We start from the raw sequence: 17,133 nt of genomic DNA on the forward strand, positions 1-17,133 counted from the left end.
TGAGACAGACAAACAAATAAACAAATGTCAAATACATAATAAAACAAACAAACAAACAAACAGAAAAGTCCACGCCAACTTAGTCCAACGAACCGCATCCAAGCAAGCGTCAGTGCGCTGTCTTGCTATCACTGGGGCAGAACCTCAGCAGACGATATGGCCCGTAGGCTAGTTGACATGATAACCCGTTGGCAAATTGTGTTCACCCGACAGGCACCAGAAATGTGTTTAGGCGCTGTAGTAGGCTACCAGAGCGACACAGGAGGATCCTCTGCTCTGGTGCTCTCCCGAAGCCGCGTCCCTCTGCTGTGCCAGACCAGCCGACAGTCCACCGACCATGACCAGCCATCGATGTCCTACGGTAGCTGACACTCAACCGACCGAAACAGCCACAGAGTCCGCAGCAGTCTGCGCTGAGTTGAAATAGTCCAGCAGCTATCAGCAGAAAGGAGCTCCTCGGCCCTGGAACCACAGTCCAGCAAGACCAGCAGCACCAGTCACAGGTGCCCCATCGATCGCAGACGGCAAGAGAACGCTGATCCGAAAAACAGCGCAGGTCGAGCGGAGAGGCAGAGCACAGACGCCAGGATGCAGAAAAGCATGGGAACGCAAAACAAATCATGTTCAACACACTACTGATTTGAGAGACTCATTAGGAGAAAAAAATAAATAGCATACAAAATATTATCTGTGTTAGCAATAATACAATAATACTCTTCTTAGTCCTTCCAAGGATATTCAATGTCGGTCAAAAAGAATTCAGCTAAAGCAGTCCTAAAATGTCCCCATGATATGCCTCACCACTCTATTGGGTAGGGAAATGATGGACGGAAACTTCATGTGGACCTGATTTTGGTTTATTGTTGGGTAAAATAGAGAAAAATGCAGAATCCCATTATTTTGGTCATGGATATAAAGCTGAATATTTTCAAAGAATAATATTGAAGTTTATACCACGGCTTGGTCAAATGTCCTATTGTGATGCGCTATTTGGAACGTGCATTATTTTTCTATATACCGCACGGCTATGAAGTAGTTCCTTTTTTTGGGCTTATTACACTTGAATATCAATTCGCCAATGTGAATGTAACGGTAAAAACAGCAACGTTGTATCTAAGACAGCGGCAATATAAACGAAAATGATAGTAGCAGTGGTATAAGCGGGATAATCAATCACTTATCAAAGTGTAAAGTCCCCTCCGCCTGCGGCGTCGGGTCCTTATTACCACTTCGAACGTGCATTATTTTCCTATAAACGCACGGCGCGTCATTGATTATCCCTTACATATACAGTATACAGTGCAAACAGTTCAACTATTATGTATTTGTGTTCTGATGTGATTGATGTCTGTGTTTCTCAATTATTGTATATTCATATATGTGGTTTACTTATTTTCAAAATACATGATAGTAGGCTATGTATCATTATTATTTGTGCCCATTTTCTGCAGTTTCCAGATGCTATCATTTGTTTTTGGAGAATGGTTAATTGTGTTCCCCCACATCTGCGCTATTAGTAATATTGTAATATTATATATTATATTATGTAATATTATAACGTTACGTTCGATTAGGTATATTCAGTAATTTTATAAATGCTTCTGATCTATGCAGTAACCAGAAACCATGGGGGATGGTGAAATGGCCGTATTTGGCAAGGCTGCCATATACCTCCGGAAGCCTGAGAAGGAGAGAATTGAGGCACAGAACATACCCTTTGATGCGAAGACAGCTTGCTATGTGGTTGACAAAGAGGACTTGTACATCAAGGGTACAATCAAAAAGAAGGAAGGTGGCAAAGCCACTGTTGAAACGCTTGAAACCAAGGAGGTACTTTGGAAAGGCTGTTAAAATGATTCTGGTAATACAATGACATTTTCATAGAAAGCTTCTTGAATACATCTCTTTGTTAAAGCTGTTTTCTACATTGGTTTTAGGAAAGGACAGTGAAGGAAGATGAAGTCTTCCCCATGAATCCTCCCAAGTTCGACAAAATTGAAGACATGGCCATGATGACCCATCTCAATGAAGCCTCTGTGCTGTATAACCTCAAAGAGCGTTATGCAGCATGGATGATCTACGTAAGCATTACAGTTAAATAGAAGAAAAAGACTGTTGAAAACAAATGCTGGAAAACTAATCCTCTTTATTTATTCATTCTAGACCTACTCTGGACTTTTCTGTGTCACTGTGAACCCCTACAAGTGGCTCCCAGTATACGACCCAGAGGTGGTGAATGCCTACAGAGGCAAGAAGCGCGTGGAGGCCCCACCCCACATCTTCTCTGTCTCTGACAACGCCTATCAATTCATGCTTCAAGGTATGCTTGCAGTTTAATAACCACGGAATCAAATTAATAAATGATACATTTGATTCATCTTTTAAAATGATCAACTCATGTCAACTATTTTGTCCTACAGACAGGGAAAACCAGTCTATCCTGATTACGTAAGTGTCAAAGCATGTCTTAAAAACTTCTGATAACTTCAAGGATAAAGCCTTTGCATTATCTTCTGTGTTATCTTATAGCACTCATGTCATCCTGTTCTAAAAATTGCAACACATTCTGTGCATTCCAGTGGAGAATCTGGTGCAGGGAAGACTGTGAACACCAAGCGTGTCATCCAGTACTTTGCAACAATTGCAGTGTCTAGTGACAAGAAGAAAGATACAAGCAAAATGAAGGTTAGGACCCTATGCACATACAGTAGGCTAATTATCATACAACAACACAGTCAAGCACTTTAAATAACAATTTATCCTCTGACTTGCAGGGCTCTCTTGAAGACCAAATTATTGCTGCCAATCCACTGCTTGAGTCTTATGGTAATGCTAAGACTGTGAGGAATGACAACTCCTCACGTTTTGTAAGTTAATCTCTTATTCAAGCTCTTGTCTCACTTCTGTAGTTATGGATGAGAATCAATTTCTTATGATAAATTCATTTCACACAGGGTAAATTCATCAGAATTCACTTTGGCACTTCTGGAAAACTGGCTAGTGCTGATATTGAGACTTGTGAGTATAACTATTCTATGTTTATAAAAAAAATGTTTCCCGATTGCTGCCTTTTGTTAACTCAAAATACATACTTCCCTACATGAAAAAAGACTTGCTGGAAAAGTCTAGAGTGACATTCCAGCTTCCTGATGAGAGAGGCTACCACATCTTTTACCAGATGATGACCAACCACAAGCCTGAGATTATAGGTAAGGTTAATATTTTCAACCAACGTTCACAAATCAATACATGCAATTCTTAATTTCTAAAATCATTTTTTAACCTCTTCAGAAATGTCCCTCATCACAACCAACCCCTATGACTATCCCATGTGCAGTCAGGGTCAGATCACTGTGGCCAGCATTGATGACAAAGAGGAGTTGGATGCCACAGATGTAAGTCTTCCAAGACTATTCTTTGACTATTGCCCTTCTATGCTTGTATTAGCTATTCCTGTTTGCTAGTGTTTATGTAAAGCACATTGAATGACCTCCGAGTATGAAATGTGCTATATAAATAAAGTTGATTTGATTTGACAAGACTGTTGTTTTTCCTCTTCAATTTCTGTAATCTTTAATAATGTTTCATTACAGGAAGCAATTGACATCCTGGGTTTCATTCAAGAGGAGAAAGTTACCATTTACAAGCTGACTGGTGCTGTGCTCCATCATGGCAACTTGAAATTCAAGCAGAAGCAGCGTGAGGAGCAGGCTGAGCCTGATGGCACTGAGGGTAGGTTTAAAATCTCTGACCTTGGATCCCTTCTAATGTCAAATCCATTGAAGCTGAGGGTAGGTTACAGCACTCTAGTTGTTTTACTAGTACCTCAAGGTAATTTTATCTATTGAAGTCATCTTACCCTGTTATTAATGATCAATTTATTAGCCTGCTCTTTAGAAGGCTACATTAAAGGAACACTTCACCGTTTTTTCATATTAAACTAATTATTATGAAATTCCCCTAATTAAGACGAGTTGATACATACCTCTTATGTTTCAATGCATGCACTCACTGGCTCTGGCGCCAATATTATTCCGCCACACAATATATTTATCCCTTTTACCTGCTTAGAAATGCACCACGTTTTATTTTGTCTCACCATACTTGGTCGTGTGTCTACTCGTGTAACTGTATTTTAAAGAGGAACTATGCAGGATTGGCGATTTCATCTCTGGTTTCGGTTTCGTTTTTCGTTTTCGCTCGTTTTATGCTTGCATTTTCTCTGCAGAGCTTCCCCGACAGCTTTAGCGTGTATATTTATACATGTATAGGCTATATTTAAATATATAAATTGCAAGCGTGGTTCTTCGTCTCAGACTTCCAGATGTAAACAAGGAGCGATCGTCTCCTGCAGAAAGTTGCATAGGGTCTCTTTAATAGGGAAAAGATGGAGGTGTTTGGTCCCTTCTAACTTCATCTCTGTTAACTCGTATTAATTAAGCGAATAACATAGTTTAATATGAAAAAACGGTGAAGTGTTCCTTTAAGTTCCATTGACTTGAATGGACCTTGAAGTATTTCCTTACATTTACCAACAGAAAAATGAACAACCACAGTCATTGACATCAGGTTTTCTATTTCTGATTCACATCTTTCATATCATTCTACAAGAATACAGTCAATGATCGTAATGGAATTTCATTGATAAAGAAAGTCAGCAAGAAATGTTGCTACGCAACATTTAACAGTTTCATGTTCTATTAGTGTGAAAAACTTTTTTTCTTAACACATATTGTGTGAAGTTTCATTTCTTATAATGGCTGTGTAATAAGTGTATATTGTATATTATCTGCTTATTGGAAAATAAGTCTTATAAGGTCCCCTCACCCAGTCAGGACATATCCAATACTGACTGGCGGAAAATACATCACCCTTTACCTATCATCAACAACTAAAGCCTTAATCAATTTACAATGTAATTGTTTAGCCAATGTATTTGTAGTCACTTCAATTTCATATTAACACACTTACATGATTTGACTACCTCAGATGCTGACAAAGTCGCTTACCTTCTGGGCCTGAACTCTGCTGACATGCTGAAGGCTTTGTGCTACCCAAGAGTAAAAGTTGGAAATGAGTTTGTCACCAAGGGTCAAACTGTGCAACAGGTATTATTCACTAAAAAATTAAGTCACTAAAAGGTCACATGAGGTGAACAGAATTTCTGGTAGATAAATTACATGCTTTTATTATCTTAATATTTTATTTTTTGGTGTCTGGACATAGTGTGTACAGTACAGCATTGACAATGTTTGGTAGGAATTATCATTAATGTTTCCAGTCACTCTAAATTGTATGGTTAGGTCTGTGCATACTGAGACAGTTACTTTACCATCTTGTGTCAGGTATACAACTCCGTTATGGCCTTAGCCAAGTCTATCTATGAGAGGATGTTCTTGTGGATGGTCATCCGTATCAACCAGATGTTGGACACAAAGCAGCCAAGGCAGTTCTTCATTGGTGTGCTAGACATTGCTGGCTTTGAGATTTTTGATGTAAGGACAAAAATCTAAAATTTTTCACACGCATTATTTCTTTCTCGTTACTCAAGTGGGCTGCTCTCAAATAATATTTCATATATTTCCGACACAGTTCAACAGCATGGAACAGCTGTGTATCAATTTCACCAATGAAAAACTGCAACAGTTCTTCAACCACCACATGTTTGTTCTGGAGCAAGAGGAGTACAAGAAAGAGGGCATTGAATGGGAGTTCATTGACTTCGGCATGGACTTGGCCGCTTGCATTGAGCTCATTGAGAGGGTCAGTTTTAATCAATCAAAGCAAGTGCTAAATTTGTACTATTTGATGTTATCGATTTTTAAAACAAAGCTCATTTTTCCAACAGCCTATGGGAATCTTCGCCATCCTTGAAGAGGAGTGCATGTTCCCCAAAGCCTCTGACGTCACTTTTAAAAACAAGCTGTATGACCAGCATCTTGGCAAAACTAAGGCCTTTGAGAAGCCCAAGCCCAAAAAAGGCAAGGCTGAGGCCCACTTCTCTCTGGTTCACTATGCCGGCACTGTGGACTACAATGTTGGTGGGTGGCTGGACAAGAACAAGGATCCACTGAATGATTCTGTTGTGCAGCTGTACCAGAAGTCAGGAGTAAAACTCCTGCCTGTCTTGTACCCACCTGTTGTTGAGGGTAACAAAACACACTACACAAAGCAAATATAAAAATATCCCAAATATACATTTTCATGTAACTCAATTACTGAATTATTCATTTGTATGTCACCAGAGGCTGGTGGTAAGAAGAAGAAGAAGGGTGGCTCAATGCAGACTGTGTCATCACAGTTCAGGGTATGTACGTGTATGTTGAATCAATAACCAACAAACAATTCATCTTAAAAAACAGTGAGGGGATAATGTGACTGCATTCTTACCTCAACAGGAGAATTTGGGCAAACTGATGACCAACTTGAGGAGCACCCATCCCCACTTTGTGCGTTGTCTAATTCCAAATGAAATTAAGAAACCAGGTAAACAGCGTTTGGTGGTGAATGAAGATACAGTATGTGCATTATTCATGTAATACATTGAGAATATGAAATCTTATGACCTGTATTTGACAGGTTATATGCAGAACTTCCTGGTTATCCACCAGCTCAGGTGCAATGGTGTGCTGGAGGGTATCAGAATCTGCAGAAAGGGTTTCCCAAGTAGAATCCAGTATGGTGACTTCAAGCAGAGGTGAACTAGGACAGCAACTAAAATTAGTTATGTTCTATACTGTTTATATGATTTAAACAGGGAAAAATAATGTATATATTTATCATGTCCAGATACAAAGTGTTGAATGCCAGTGTTATCCCTGAGGGTCAGTTCATTGATAACAAGAAGGCTGCTGAGAAGCTCTTGGGATCCATCGATGTTGATCACACCCAGTACAAGTTTGGACACACTAAGGTAGAGAGGTTTCAAGTTTAGAACAGATTTTAATATATTTTTTTTTTTTATGTATATATAGAATTAACACCAATTTTTTGTGTCCATTCTATACAGTGCATATCATTTCTGTTTTCTCAGGTGTTCTTCAAAGCTGGTCTGTTGGGTACCCTTGAGGAGATGAGAGATGAGAAACTGGCAGCCTTGGTCACAATGACGCAGGCTCTCTGCCGTGCATTCCTTATGAGGAGGGAGTATAGTAAGATGATGGAAAGGAGGTAATTGTTTTACAAGGATTCGAAAGCATGAGTATTTCTTTTTCAAGGACTAATTGTTTCAAAAGCATGTGACCAATTATTTGACAAACAATCATTCTTGTTTAGAGAGTCTATTTACACCATCCAGTACAATATCCGCTCATTCATGAATGTCAAGACTTGGCCTTGGATGAAGGTTTACTACAAAATCAAGCCTTTGCTGAAGAGTGCTGAAACTGAAAAGGAGCTGGCCAACTTGAAGGAAAACTATGAGAAACTCAAAGTGGACCATGCAAAGACAGAAGCTAGGAAGAAGGAGCTGGAGGAGAAGATGGTGTCTCTGGTGCAAGAAAGGAATGACCTGGCGCTTCAAGTGTCATCTGTACGTGTATACTGTACCATTTCAATATTCACAATCATACCACTACCCAGTCTCAGCATTGTATTTTCAATACAAATCAGATGTCATGTAAATATGTTATATTTACAATAGGGATCTGAGGGTCTCAATGATGCTGAAGAGAGGTGTGAAGGTCTTATCAAAAGTAAGATCCAACTTGAGGCCAAGCTCAAAGAGACAACTGAGAGACTGGAGGATGAGGAGGAAATTAATGCTGAGCTGACTGCCAAGAAGAGGAAACTGGAGGATGAGTGCTCTGAACTCAAGAAGGACATTGATGATCTGGAGCTGACCTTGGCCAAAGTGGAGAAGGAGAAACATGCCACTGAGAATAAGGTTCAGATGTATTAATGTCTGAAAATCATTATAGTCCATCAACACTAAAAGGTGTGAGTTACATTTGACCCTTACAACGTTCTATGTGCAGGTCAAGAACCTAACTGAAGAGATGGCCTCTCAGGATGAGTCCATTGCTAAACTGACAAAGGAGAAGAAATCCCTCCAAGAGGCCCACCAGCAGACTCTTGATGATCTTCAGGCAGAGGAAGACAAAGTCAACACTCTGACAAAGTCCAAGACTAAACTTGAACAGCAAGTGGATGATGTAAGTTCTGAATATGTTGTATATGAATAAACTAATTATGCAATGGAAACTTAAGGCCCGTTCACACCAAGAACGATTACGATTACAATAACGATAACTATAACCATAATGATAAAAGCGTCCACACTGGCCAACGATAAGAAAAGTCCCTCCTCATGTTAATGAATGTGATGGCTAGAATATTATGGGTTCTGATTGGCTGTTAGATTTTTATCGCTCTCAAAATCGCTCTGAAAGTGATCAACAACGATATCGTTCTTTGTGTCGTTATCGTTTATGTGTGAACGTTGTCAGTCATATTAACGAGAGCGATATTTGTTCATAGTTATCGTTATCGTTATTGTTGTGAACGGGCCTTTATGTTCTATTTACTCACCTGCCTCACACTTTGAAATTGCAGCTTGAGGGCTCTCTGGAGCAAGAAAAGAAGCTTCGTATGGACCTTGAGAGAGCCAAGAGAAAGTTTGAGGGTGACCTGAAGTTGGCTCAGGAGACCATCATGGACCTTGAGAATGACAAGCAGCAATCTGAGGAGAAGATCAAGAAGTAAGGCCAATATCTACAGTAATATCTGTTACAAAACATTGCTATTTTAATTTCTATGCAGCCAAGGACAGGGTTAATGGGTCTTCCATTTGTTTATCAGAAAGGATTTTGAAACAAGCCAACTTCTTAGTAAGATTGAAGATGAACAATCACTGGCTGCTCAGCTTCAGAAGAAGATCAAGGAGCTTCAGGTTTTTTTTTTTTTTTTTTTTTGGGGGGGGGTTGATTTTTAAAACTGTTTTCGGTTTTCTTTATGTTAAGTGGTGATACAGTATATATTTTCTCACAATCAATAGGCTCGCATTGAGGAACTGGAGGAAGAAATTGAGGCTGAGCGTGCAGCTCGTGCCAAGGTTGAGAAGCAGAGAGCTGATCTCTCCAGGGAACTTGAAGAGATCAGTGAAAGGCTTGAGGAAGCTGGTGGTGCCACTGCTGCACAAATTGAAATGAACAAGAAGCGTGAGGCTGAGTTCCAGAAGTTGCGTCGTGACCTTGAAGAGTCCACCCTGCAGCATGAAGCCACTGCATCAGCTCTCCGCAAGAAGCAGGCAGACAGCGTTGCTGAGCTGGGAGAGCAGATCGACAACCTCCAACGTGTCAAGCAGAAGCTCGAGAAGGAGAAAAGTGAATACAAGATGGAAATTGATGACCTGTCCAGCAATATGGAGGCTGTTGCCAAATCTAAGGTTGGTGATTTGATAGAGAGAATAAGATATCTTTATTGCCATTGTACAACAACAGCAACATAATTTGACTGTTAAAGGGATAATCCGGAGTGAAATGCACTTTAGATCAATTTTTCGGACTATTGGGAGTACATACGTTGAGTTGACACCAAAATCATGTCATTCGGATGTATTTTGAGAAAGTTCGAGCTCACCGTTTTTAGCCAAAACTCGTTAGCCTGGAGGTGACTCGGGCATGTCATTTCGCCGCTACAAAACGCTATATTTATACCTCTTCTACTGTTCCAAACAACACTACACTTACGTGGTAGTGAGTAGAGGGTCCCTAAAGCCAAACCGAAGTATCCCCACGTCTTTATGTGGTCGGATAGAGAGTCCAGAATGAATTTAATCGAGTCAGTACCTTTCCGGAAATGTCGCTGTTGCAGCTAGCAACGTTTTCACAACACTTTACTAACATTTCCGGAAAGGTACGGACTCGATTAAATTCATTCTGGACTCTCTATCCGACCACATAAAGACGTGCGGATACTTCGGTTTGGCTTTAGGGAACCTCTACTCACTACCACGTAAGTGTAGTGTTGTTTGGAACAGTAGAAGAGGTATAAAAATAGCGTTTTGTAGCGGCGAAAGGACACGCCCCGGTCACTTCCAGGCTAACGAGTTTTGGCTAAAAACGGTGAGCGCGAACTTTCTCAAAATACATCCGAATGACATGATTTTGGTGTCAACTCAACGTATGTACTCCCAATAGTCCGAAAAATTGATCTAAAGTGCATTTCACTCCGGATTATCCCTTTAACTTACAAACTTGTCACTGAGGTGCTACATTTCTATAACTCTATTGTTTTCCCTACGTGCCTGTGGGTCTCATTGATATAAACAGGGAAATCTGGAGAAGATGTGCCGCGCCCTTGAGGACCAACTCAGTGAAACCAAGGCCAAGAGTGATGAGAATGCCCGCCAGCTCAATGACATCAGTGCTCAGAGAGCAAGACTTCAGACTGAACATGGTAAATGGATTGATAATATGTTATTAGTTGTTTTCTATCTACAAAATCTGATCTTAAAAAAATAAAAAAAATTCAACCAGGTGAGCTTGGACGTCAGGTGGAGGAGAAAGATGCCCTGGTTTCTCAGCTGACTAGAAGCAAACAAGCATTCACTCAGCAAATAGAGGAACTGAAGAGACTGAATGAGGAGGAGGTCAAGGTAAAGATTCCTAATCGTCAAACAACTGTCTCACTTTCATGGCATCTTGTGCAGCTACTGAACACATATTCTTTTTCACCAACAGGCCAAAAATGCCCTGGCCCATGCTGTTCAGTCTGCACGCCATGACTGCGACCTCCTGAGGGAGCAGTTTGAGGAAGAGCAGGAGGCAAAGGCTGAGCTGCAGCGTGGCATGTCAAAGGCAAACAGTGAAGTGTCTCAATGGAGGTCTAAATATGAAACTGATGCCATCCAGCGCACTGAGGAGCTTGAAGAGTCAAAGTATGTACAGTAAAGCCCAAATACACTAATATAATAATAATTTATTTTTCAAAACTCTTGTCTAACAATCATGTAATCTAATCTAATCATGTAATCAGGAAAAAGCTTGCCCAGCGTCTGCAAGAGGCTGAGGAGCAAATTGAGGCTGTCAACTCCAAGTGTGCCTCTCTGGACAAGACCAAGCAGAGACTCCAGGGTGAGGTTGAGGACCTCATGATTGATGTGGAGAGAGCCAATGCTCTGGCTGCTAATCTTGACAAGAAGCAGAGGAACTTTGACAAGGTAACACCTCCAAAATAGCACTAAAATGTGGAATGTTGGTATAAGATGAATGAGTATCCGACTAAAAGTAAAACCTGTTTCTTAAAGGTCCTGGCAGAGTGGAAGCAGAAGTATGAGGAGGGTCAGGCTGAGCTGGAGGGTGCCCAGAAAGAGGCTCGCTCTCTCAGCACTGAGCTGTTCAAGATGAAGAACTCCTATGAGGAGGCTCTCGACCACCTTGAGACCCTGAAAAGAGAAAACAAAAATCTTCAACGTAAGTTAAGAAAACCTGGGGCCTCATTCATAAAAAAGTTGCGTAGAAACCATCTTTCATTTGATCTTCGATCATTTCTGAAATTTCATGTTTTCCTCTCCTAAATGAGTGTACTGTAAATGAACACTTTATGGTCAATATTGCATCGATAGGAACATGAAATATATAAATTATAGAGATTATATAATTATAGACAATAGACATTATAGCAGTTTTCAGACAGGTTTTCTGCACATTTTGCGATAATTGCTTGCCGAATGACGGTAGCTGACATTCAGACATGAAACATATACAGTATGTGGAATGTATACGGCCACCTGTTGTTCACATCTCATTTACAATTTCCGTCAATTGGGCTTGGTTTTGCTGGGCAGATAATGATGCCTACATGCGGCTGTGCTGTCAGCTGTGCATGCCTGACAGCAGAAGAGTGTAGTTTTTACACCGTATGGAGGAGGCTATAGCAGAGAATGTCTAATAAGGAGAGAACCGCCACTCTCACGCTACTTCCAGGTGGTACTGCAACGAGAGGGCGATTGCGAGCATATAATCCATGTTGAGCTTGCAGAAACTAAAATCCCATCGATTTTATGACAATCAGGTGGTACAGACCAATTTAGCTGTCTAGCCCCATAGACCCCCATTGTTTTTGCACTTACTCGCGATTGCCCCTAGTGGAATTGCAACAGATTGCAGGTAAAATGCAGGTACAAGAGAGTTAATAGTGAACCGGCTCTCCCTAAATGGGCTCTGGCTATAGCCAATTGCTGCATTACCGGCAGCGTGTTAGAGAGATGCAAAACTGTTTAGTGGCATTAGGGCGCTTTAAATACACGTAATACTTCCCTCGATCATCACTGACAAGTGCAGAATTTTCCCGCGATTAGATTCACATAGCAGCTGTGGCGGCAACATTACAGCAAAATGACTAGGTCGCAGCAGGAAAAGTTACGGTAGTAGATATACGGACATATGCATTCAGACAGCACAACAACAACAAAAAAACTCTACCGTAAAAAGTCTGTGAACATTGCGGAAACGTCTGTCTGAAAGTTATGATGGGTGATTTCAACTATGGATGCGCAAGTTAATATAGCCTAGTCTACAATCAAATAGGTGCGCCTTTAGTGACGGCTATATTAGGCTATGTGTAACACTTGTACATTAACACACACACACACACACACACACACACACTGTATGCATACTTAAACTTCAAAATCTTTTTATTTTCATTAGGGTGGTGTCATCAATGTTTAACACTCTGTAAAGCGCCATGAGACGTGTAATATTTTGGCGCTCTATAAGTGAAAATAAATTGAAATTGAAATACTGCATTGACAACGCATTAGGCCTACTACACTTTCCTTTAGGCTACTATTTATTACTCGTCATGTCAAGCTATTTATCTTATCGTCAGAATTACCCTGTATGTGGAAGGGAAAATATTATACAGCTGCATTTTCAGATAAATGAGGCTCCTTTTCAGATAAATGAGGCCCCTGATGCATATCCTGCGAAAATATGTTTATTGTAATATCATCAATGCACAATGCACATTTGCAGAGGAGATCTCGGACCTGACTGAGCAGCTTGGTGAGACTGGAAAGAGCATCCATGAGCTGGAGAAGTCAAAGAAGACTGTTGAGACTGAAAAGTCTGAGATCCAGACTGCCTTGGAGGAGGCTGAGGTAGATGCCCAAATGGGCATGATTAAAAACAAAAACTAATTATAGACATCCTACAGAAAACATTATTTTCATTAATTATTCATTTTGATTTAATTAATTAATGAATTATTAATTTGCTTCAATAGGGAACTCTTGAGCATGAGGAGTCCAAGATTCTTCGTGTCCAACTTGAACTCAACCAGATCAAGGGTGAGGTTGACAGGAAGATTGCAGAGAAGGATGAAGAGATGGAGCAGATCAAGAGGAACGCCCAGAGGGTGATTGAGTCAATGCAGAGCACCTTGGACTCTGAGGTCAGGAGCAGAAATGATGCCCTGAGAATCAAGAAGAAGATGGAGGGCGACCTCAATGAGATGGAGGTTCAGCTGAGCCATGCTAACCGCCAGGCCTCTGAGTCTCAGAAACAACTAAGAAATGTGCAGGGTCAACTCAAGGTTAGTGATGTCAATAAAATGGTTATTTAGTGCAGTCTGATCTAATATTATCTAAAAGTAGTACAACAAATCTTAGCAGGATATAGTAGTAGCACTATATCCTCTGTCACTGCATATTTTTCGGTTAGGATGCCCAACTGCACCTTGATGACGCTATAAGAGGACAAGACGACATGAAGGAGCAGGTTGCCATGGTGGATCGCAGGAACACCCTGATGATCGCTGAGATTGAGGAGCTCAGAGCTGCCCTGGAGCAGACAGACAGAAGCCGCAAAGTGGCTGAGCAGGAGCTGGTTGATGCCAGTGAGCGTGTTGGCCTCCTGCACTCTCAGGTACAGAGAAGAAGGTTAAAAACAGGTTAATCGATTAAACATGTACTCCTTTCAGTTTATAATTGACATGGTCTGTTTAATTTTAGAACACAAGTCTGATTAACACCAAGAAGAAGCTTGAAGCTGATTTGGTTCAGGTCCAAGGTGAGGTTGATGACATTGTCCAGGAGGCTAGAAATGCTGAGGACAAAGCCAAGAAAGCCATCACTGATGTAAGAAGTGTTTTTTTTTCATTAAACACATGCAAAGGCAAAGTTGTAGCTGATATGATGTGAAAGTCATTGTCCTGTTATTTAGGCTGCTATGATGGCAGAGGAACTGAAGAAAGAGCAGGATACCAGTTCTCATCTGGAGAGGATGAAGAAGAACCTGGAGATCACAGTGAAAGATCTGCAGCATCGCTTGGATGAGGCTGAGAACCTGGCCATGAAAGGTGGCAAAAAACAACTCCAGAAACTGGAGTCTAGGGTAGGCAGCAAAATGTGCATGTGAAGAATGTTCCCAAAAATATCACATTAATGGAAAATAGTGTTTAACATCCAAATATTTTCCACATTAAGGTTCGTGAGCTGGAAAATGAGGTTGAGGCTGAACAGAGACGTGGTGGTGATGCCATTAAGGGAGTCCGCAAATATGAGAGGAGGGTTAAAGAGCTCACCTACCAGGTACAAACATGTCTTTTCACTGTGTATCTTAGTGTTAAATGCTTAAAGGAACACTCCACTGCTTTTTCATATTAAACTACGTTATCAATCTTTTTCATATAAACTACAGTACGTCTCAATGTGTTATTACTTGCACGCATTGAGACACTAGAGGTATGTATCAACTCTTAGTTTAGAGAATAACGTAGTTTAATATGAAAAAGCGGTGGAGTGATCCTTTAACAGAAGACGATAAGGCTTGATACACTTCATCTTCGTTTAGACTGAAGAGGACAAGAAGAATGTCCACAGACTTCAGGATCTGGTTGACAAGCTGCAGCTGAAGGTCAAGGCCTACAAGAGGCAGGCTGAGGAAGCTGTGAGTAGTATTTATTATCCAAATCTCATCTCTATTGCAAATATTCACTCAGCCTTTTCATTACACAATTAAAATGCTTGGTTTGAAACTAAATTATTTAACACAGGAGGAGCAGGCCAACTCCCACCTGTCCAAGTGCAGGAAGGTGCAGCATGAGCTGGAGGAGGCTGAGGAGCGTGCGGACATTGCTGAGTCTCAGGTCAACAAGCTGAGGGCCAAGAGCCGGGATTCTGGAAAGGTACGATTTTAGTAATGTTGATTTCTTGGCTCGACTTCATATTGCATGTAATGAAAATAATGTATTGTCTTTGTTCTCTCCCAAAGGGCAAAGAGGCAGCAGAGTAAACCTTCTGGATTCCAGTCACTTTTATCTGGATATAATATCCTGATGGTATACGCAGAATGACTATTCTGTAACTACAATAAATGACTGAAATCTGAGCATTCATTTTCGTGTTTTTTTTTTTTTTTTTTTTTATTGTAAGGCAGCATCACGGTTTAACCAAATGGTCAGTTTGTCTTTACCATAAACGTATCCAGAAAATAATATTTTATAGCACAGTCATAGCACAGTTAACTGTGAAATAATGTAGAAAATAAAGAATCAATTTAGCTAGGATCAGCTAGATAAATAGCCTCTGTATAGCAAATCAATGATTGTCAGCATTAAACCTAAGTCTGCTAATTATCTCTATTCAATATGATTGTCAATGAAATATCTAAATTAATGCTAAATTAATAGAAATGAGGATGATAAGAGTGTATTTAAAATACTGTACACTACTACACCATTATTAGTTATAGTATACTGTGATGCATTATGTGCAATAATGCTGTAAGTACATTTCCAATACACTTTTGATATTACAAAGTTGTACTGCGACTGTGTTCATGAATCATGAATCACATGAGATAGAACAGTGTGTGTGTGGCAGATGTGGCCAGGGGTTGACCACGGTAGTGGGGGCTGCTTCAGAAGTAGGCTATAGCGTTCATCTCTGCATCCATGGCGTCTCTAGTCCTCAGTCCCAACGTAACGGTCAACTCATCTCCTCGGCTGTGTAATCACAACAATATTGCAAACCAGGGAGGGCGCGACGCTAACGTCTATGTATGCTTGTATTCCAGTCAACGAAGTTATGTGTTCTAGTACTTCTATCGAAATACTCATCTCAATGAAGGCCCAATGGAAAATGTAACTGAGTAAAGAGTAGAATTCTAGTTCAAATATTCACTTGAGTGAGAGTAAAATGAATAAAAGAGCAACATAAACTATGTGTGTGTGTGTGCTACTGTGTACTGTGAGTTTGTGTGTGTGAAATGGGGGTTAAATCGAAGTGTATCAAATTACTTATTCAAAGCCTGCCCAAACTTAGGATGGAAGACAAACGTGTTCTAAGTATATGGACCATTAAAAAGTTTGCAAGCTGATTCGTTTTTAGCATTTTACATTTGGCTGATGCTTTTTAACCAAAGCGACTTCCAACATGGTAAACACATTTAAAGCTTTTAAGAGCAATTCTAACAACAAGAAAAAAACACAAGTGCATCAATGAGTGTAATTGTCTGTAGTAGTGCATCCTTTTGAAGATGGCGAGGGATGTCCCTACTCTAGTAGGAACAGGTAGTGCGTTCTATCAACGAGGGACGACAGATGAGAAAAGTTTGGATTGGCCTAAGCGTGCTGGTGGAAGAGCTAGACGTCGCTCGGTTGAGGAGCGCATCAGTCGTGTGGTAGCATATGCCTGTATGAGGGCATTCAAATAGGTGGGAGCAGAGCCGAAGAGTACTTTGTAGGCATTAGAGTCTCGTTAGAGTCTTGAATTTGATGCGGGCGGCGGTAGCCAGTGTAGCTGGATGTGCAATGGGGTGACATGCGCCCTTTTGGGTTGGTTGTAGACCAAGCGTGCTGCAGCATTCTGGATCATTTGAAGGGGTTTCACTGTGCAGGCTAGGAGTTTTAACCTATATATTTGGGGAAAATGCAAAACTGGTGGTATTGGGAACCTTGTAAACTCAAATATTTGAGGTCTCTGCAACAAATACAAGATATTAAGGATAGGTCTGATAGCATTTTCTGATATGTGACCCTGTAAAGCGGAACCAGTCGTTTCGGTAAAATTAATTAAATTCAGTTATTGTGCTCACGTGAACGGCCATAAACTAAGCTTTCCAACGATATGTATATCGAGGGTATTACACAAACTATCGCTAAGATAACAGCATCCAAAGTTGACAT

The 17,133-nt window shown here is 40.6% G+C and overlaps 1 protein-coding gene across 1 annotated transcript; it reads left to right on the forward strand.

The window, feature by feature from the left end:
* Positions 1-1,626: 1,626 nt before the first annotated feature.
* LOC134100420 (myosin heavy chain, fast skeletal muscle-like) lies at positions 1,627-15,311 on the forward strand. Its single transcript, XM_062553608.1, has 39 exons — positions 1,627-1,830; positions 1,938-2,081; positions 2,164-2,320; positions 2,421-2,448; positions 2,580-2,685; positions 2,775-2,867; positions 2,955-3,018; positions 3,111-3,209; positions 3,292-3,395; positions 3,594-3,732; positions 4,990-5,108; positions 5,346-5,495; positions 5,593-5,763; positions 5,849-6,149; positions 6,246-6,307; positions 6,399-6,486; positions 6,580-6,697; positions 6,790-6,913; positions 7,034-7,170; positions 7,276-7,531; positions 7,643-7,885; positions 7,977-8,153; positions 8,554-8,699; positions 8,800-8,890; positions 8,996-9,385; positions 10,272-10,398; positions 10,479-10,597; positions 10,683-10,879; positions 10,978-11,161; positions 11,249-11,414; positions 12,981-13,105; positions 13,231-13,539; positions 13,668-13,871; positions 13,958-14,083; positions 14,169-14,339; positions 14,432-14,536; positions 14,799-14,894; positions 15,001-15,132; positions 15,219-15,311. Exons 1-39 carry the CDS (start codon positions 1,627-1,629, stop codon positions 15,237-15,239), a joined length of 5,793 nt encoding a protein of 1,930 aa, XP_062409592.1. The 3' UTR covers positions 15,240-15,311.
* The last annotated feature ends 1,822 nt before the right edge of the window (positions 15,312-17,133 follow it).

Source organism: Sardina pilchardus, chromosome 14 (assembly GCF_963854185.1).
Source record: "Sardina pilchardus chromosome 14, fSarPil1.1, whole genome shotgun sequence".
Lineage (NCBI taxonomy): Eukaryota > Metazoa > Chordata > Actinopteri > Clupeiformes > Clupeidae > Sardina > Sardina pilchardus.

Coding starts and splice junctions, on each gene's coding strand:
- LOC134100420 (XM_062553608.1), top strand. CDS start 1,627: ATGGGGGATGGTGAAATGGCCGTATTTGGCAAGGCTGCCATATACCTC. Junction 8,700..8,799: donor TCTGAGGAGAAGATCAAGAA/GTAAGGCCAATA, acceptor TTTGTTTATCAG/AAAGGATTTTGAAACAAGCC. Junction 9,386..10,271: donor AGGCTGTTGCCAAATCTAAG/GTTGGTGATTTG, acceptor TGATATAAACAG/GGAAATCTGGAGAAGATGTG.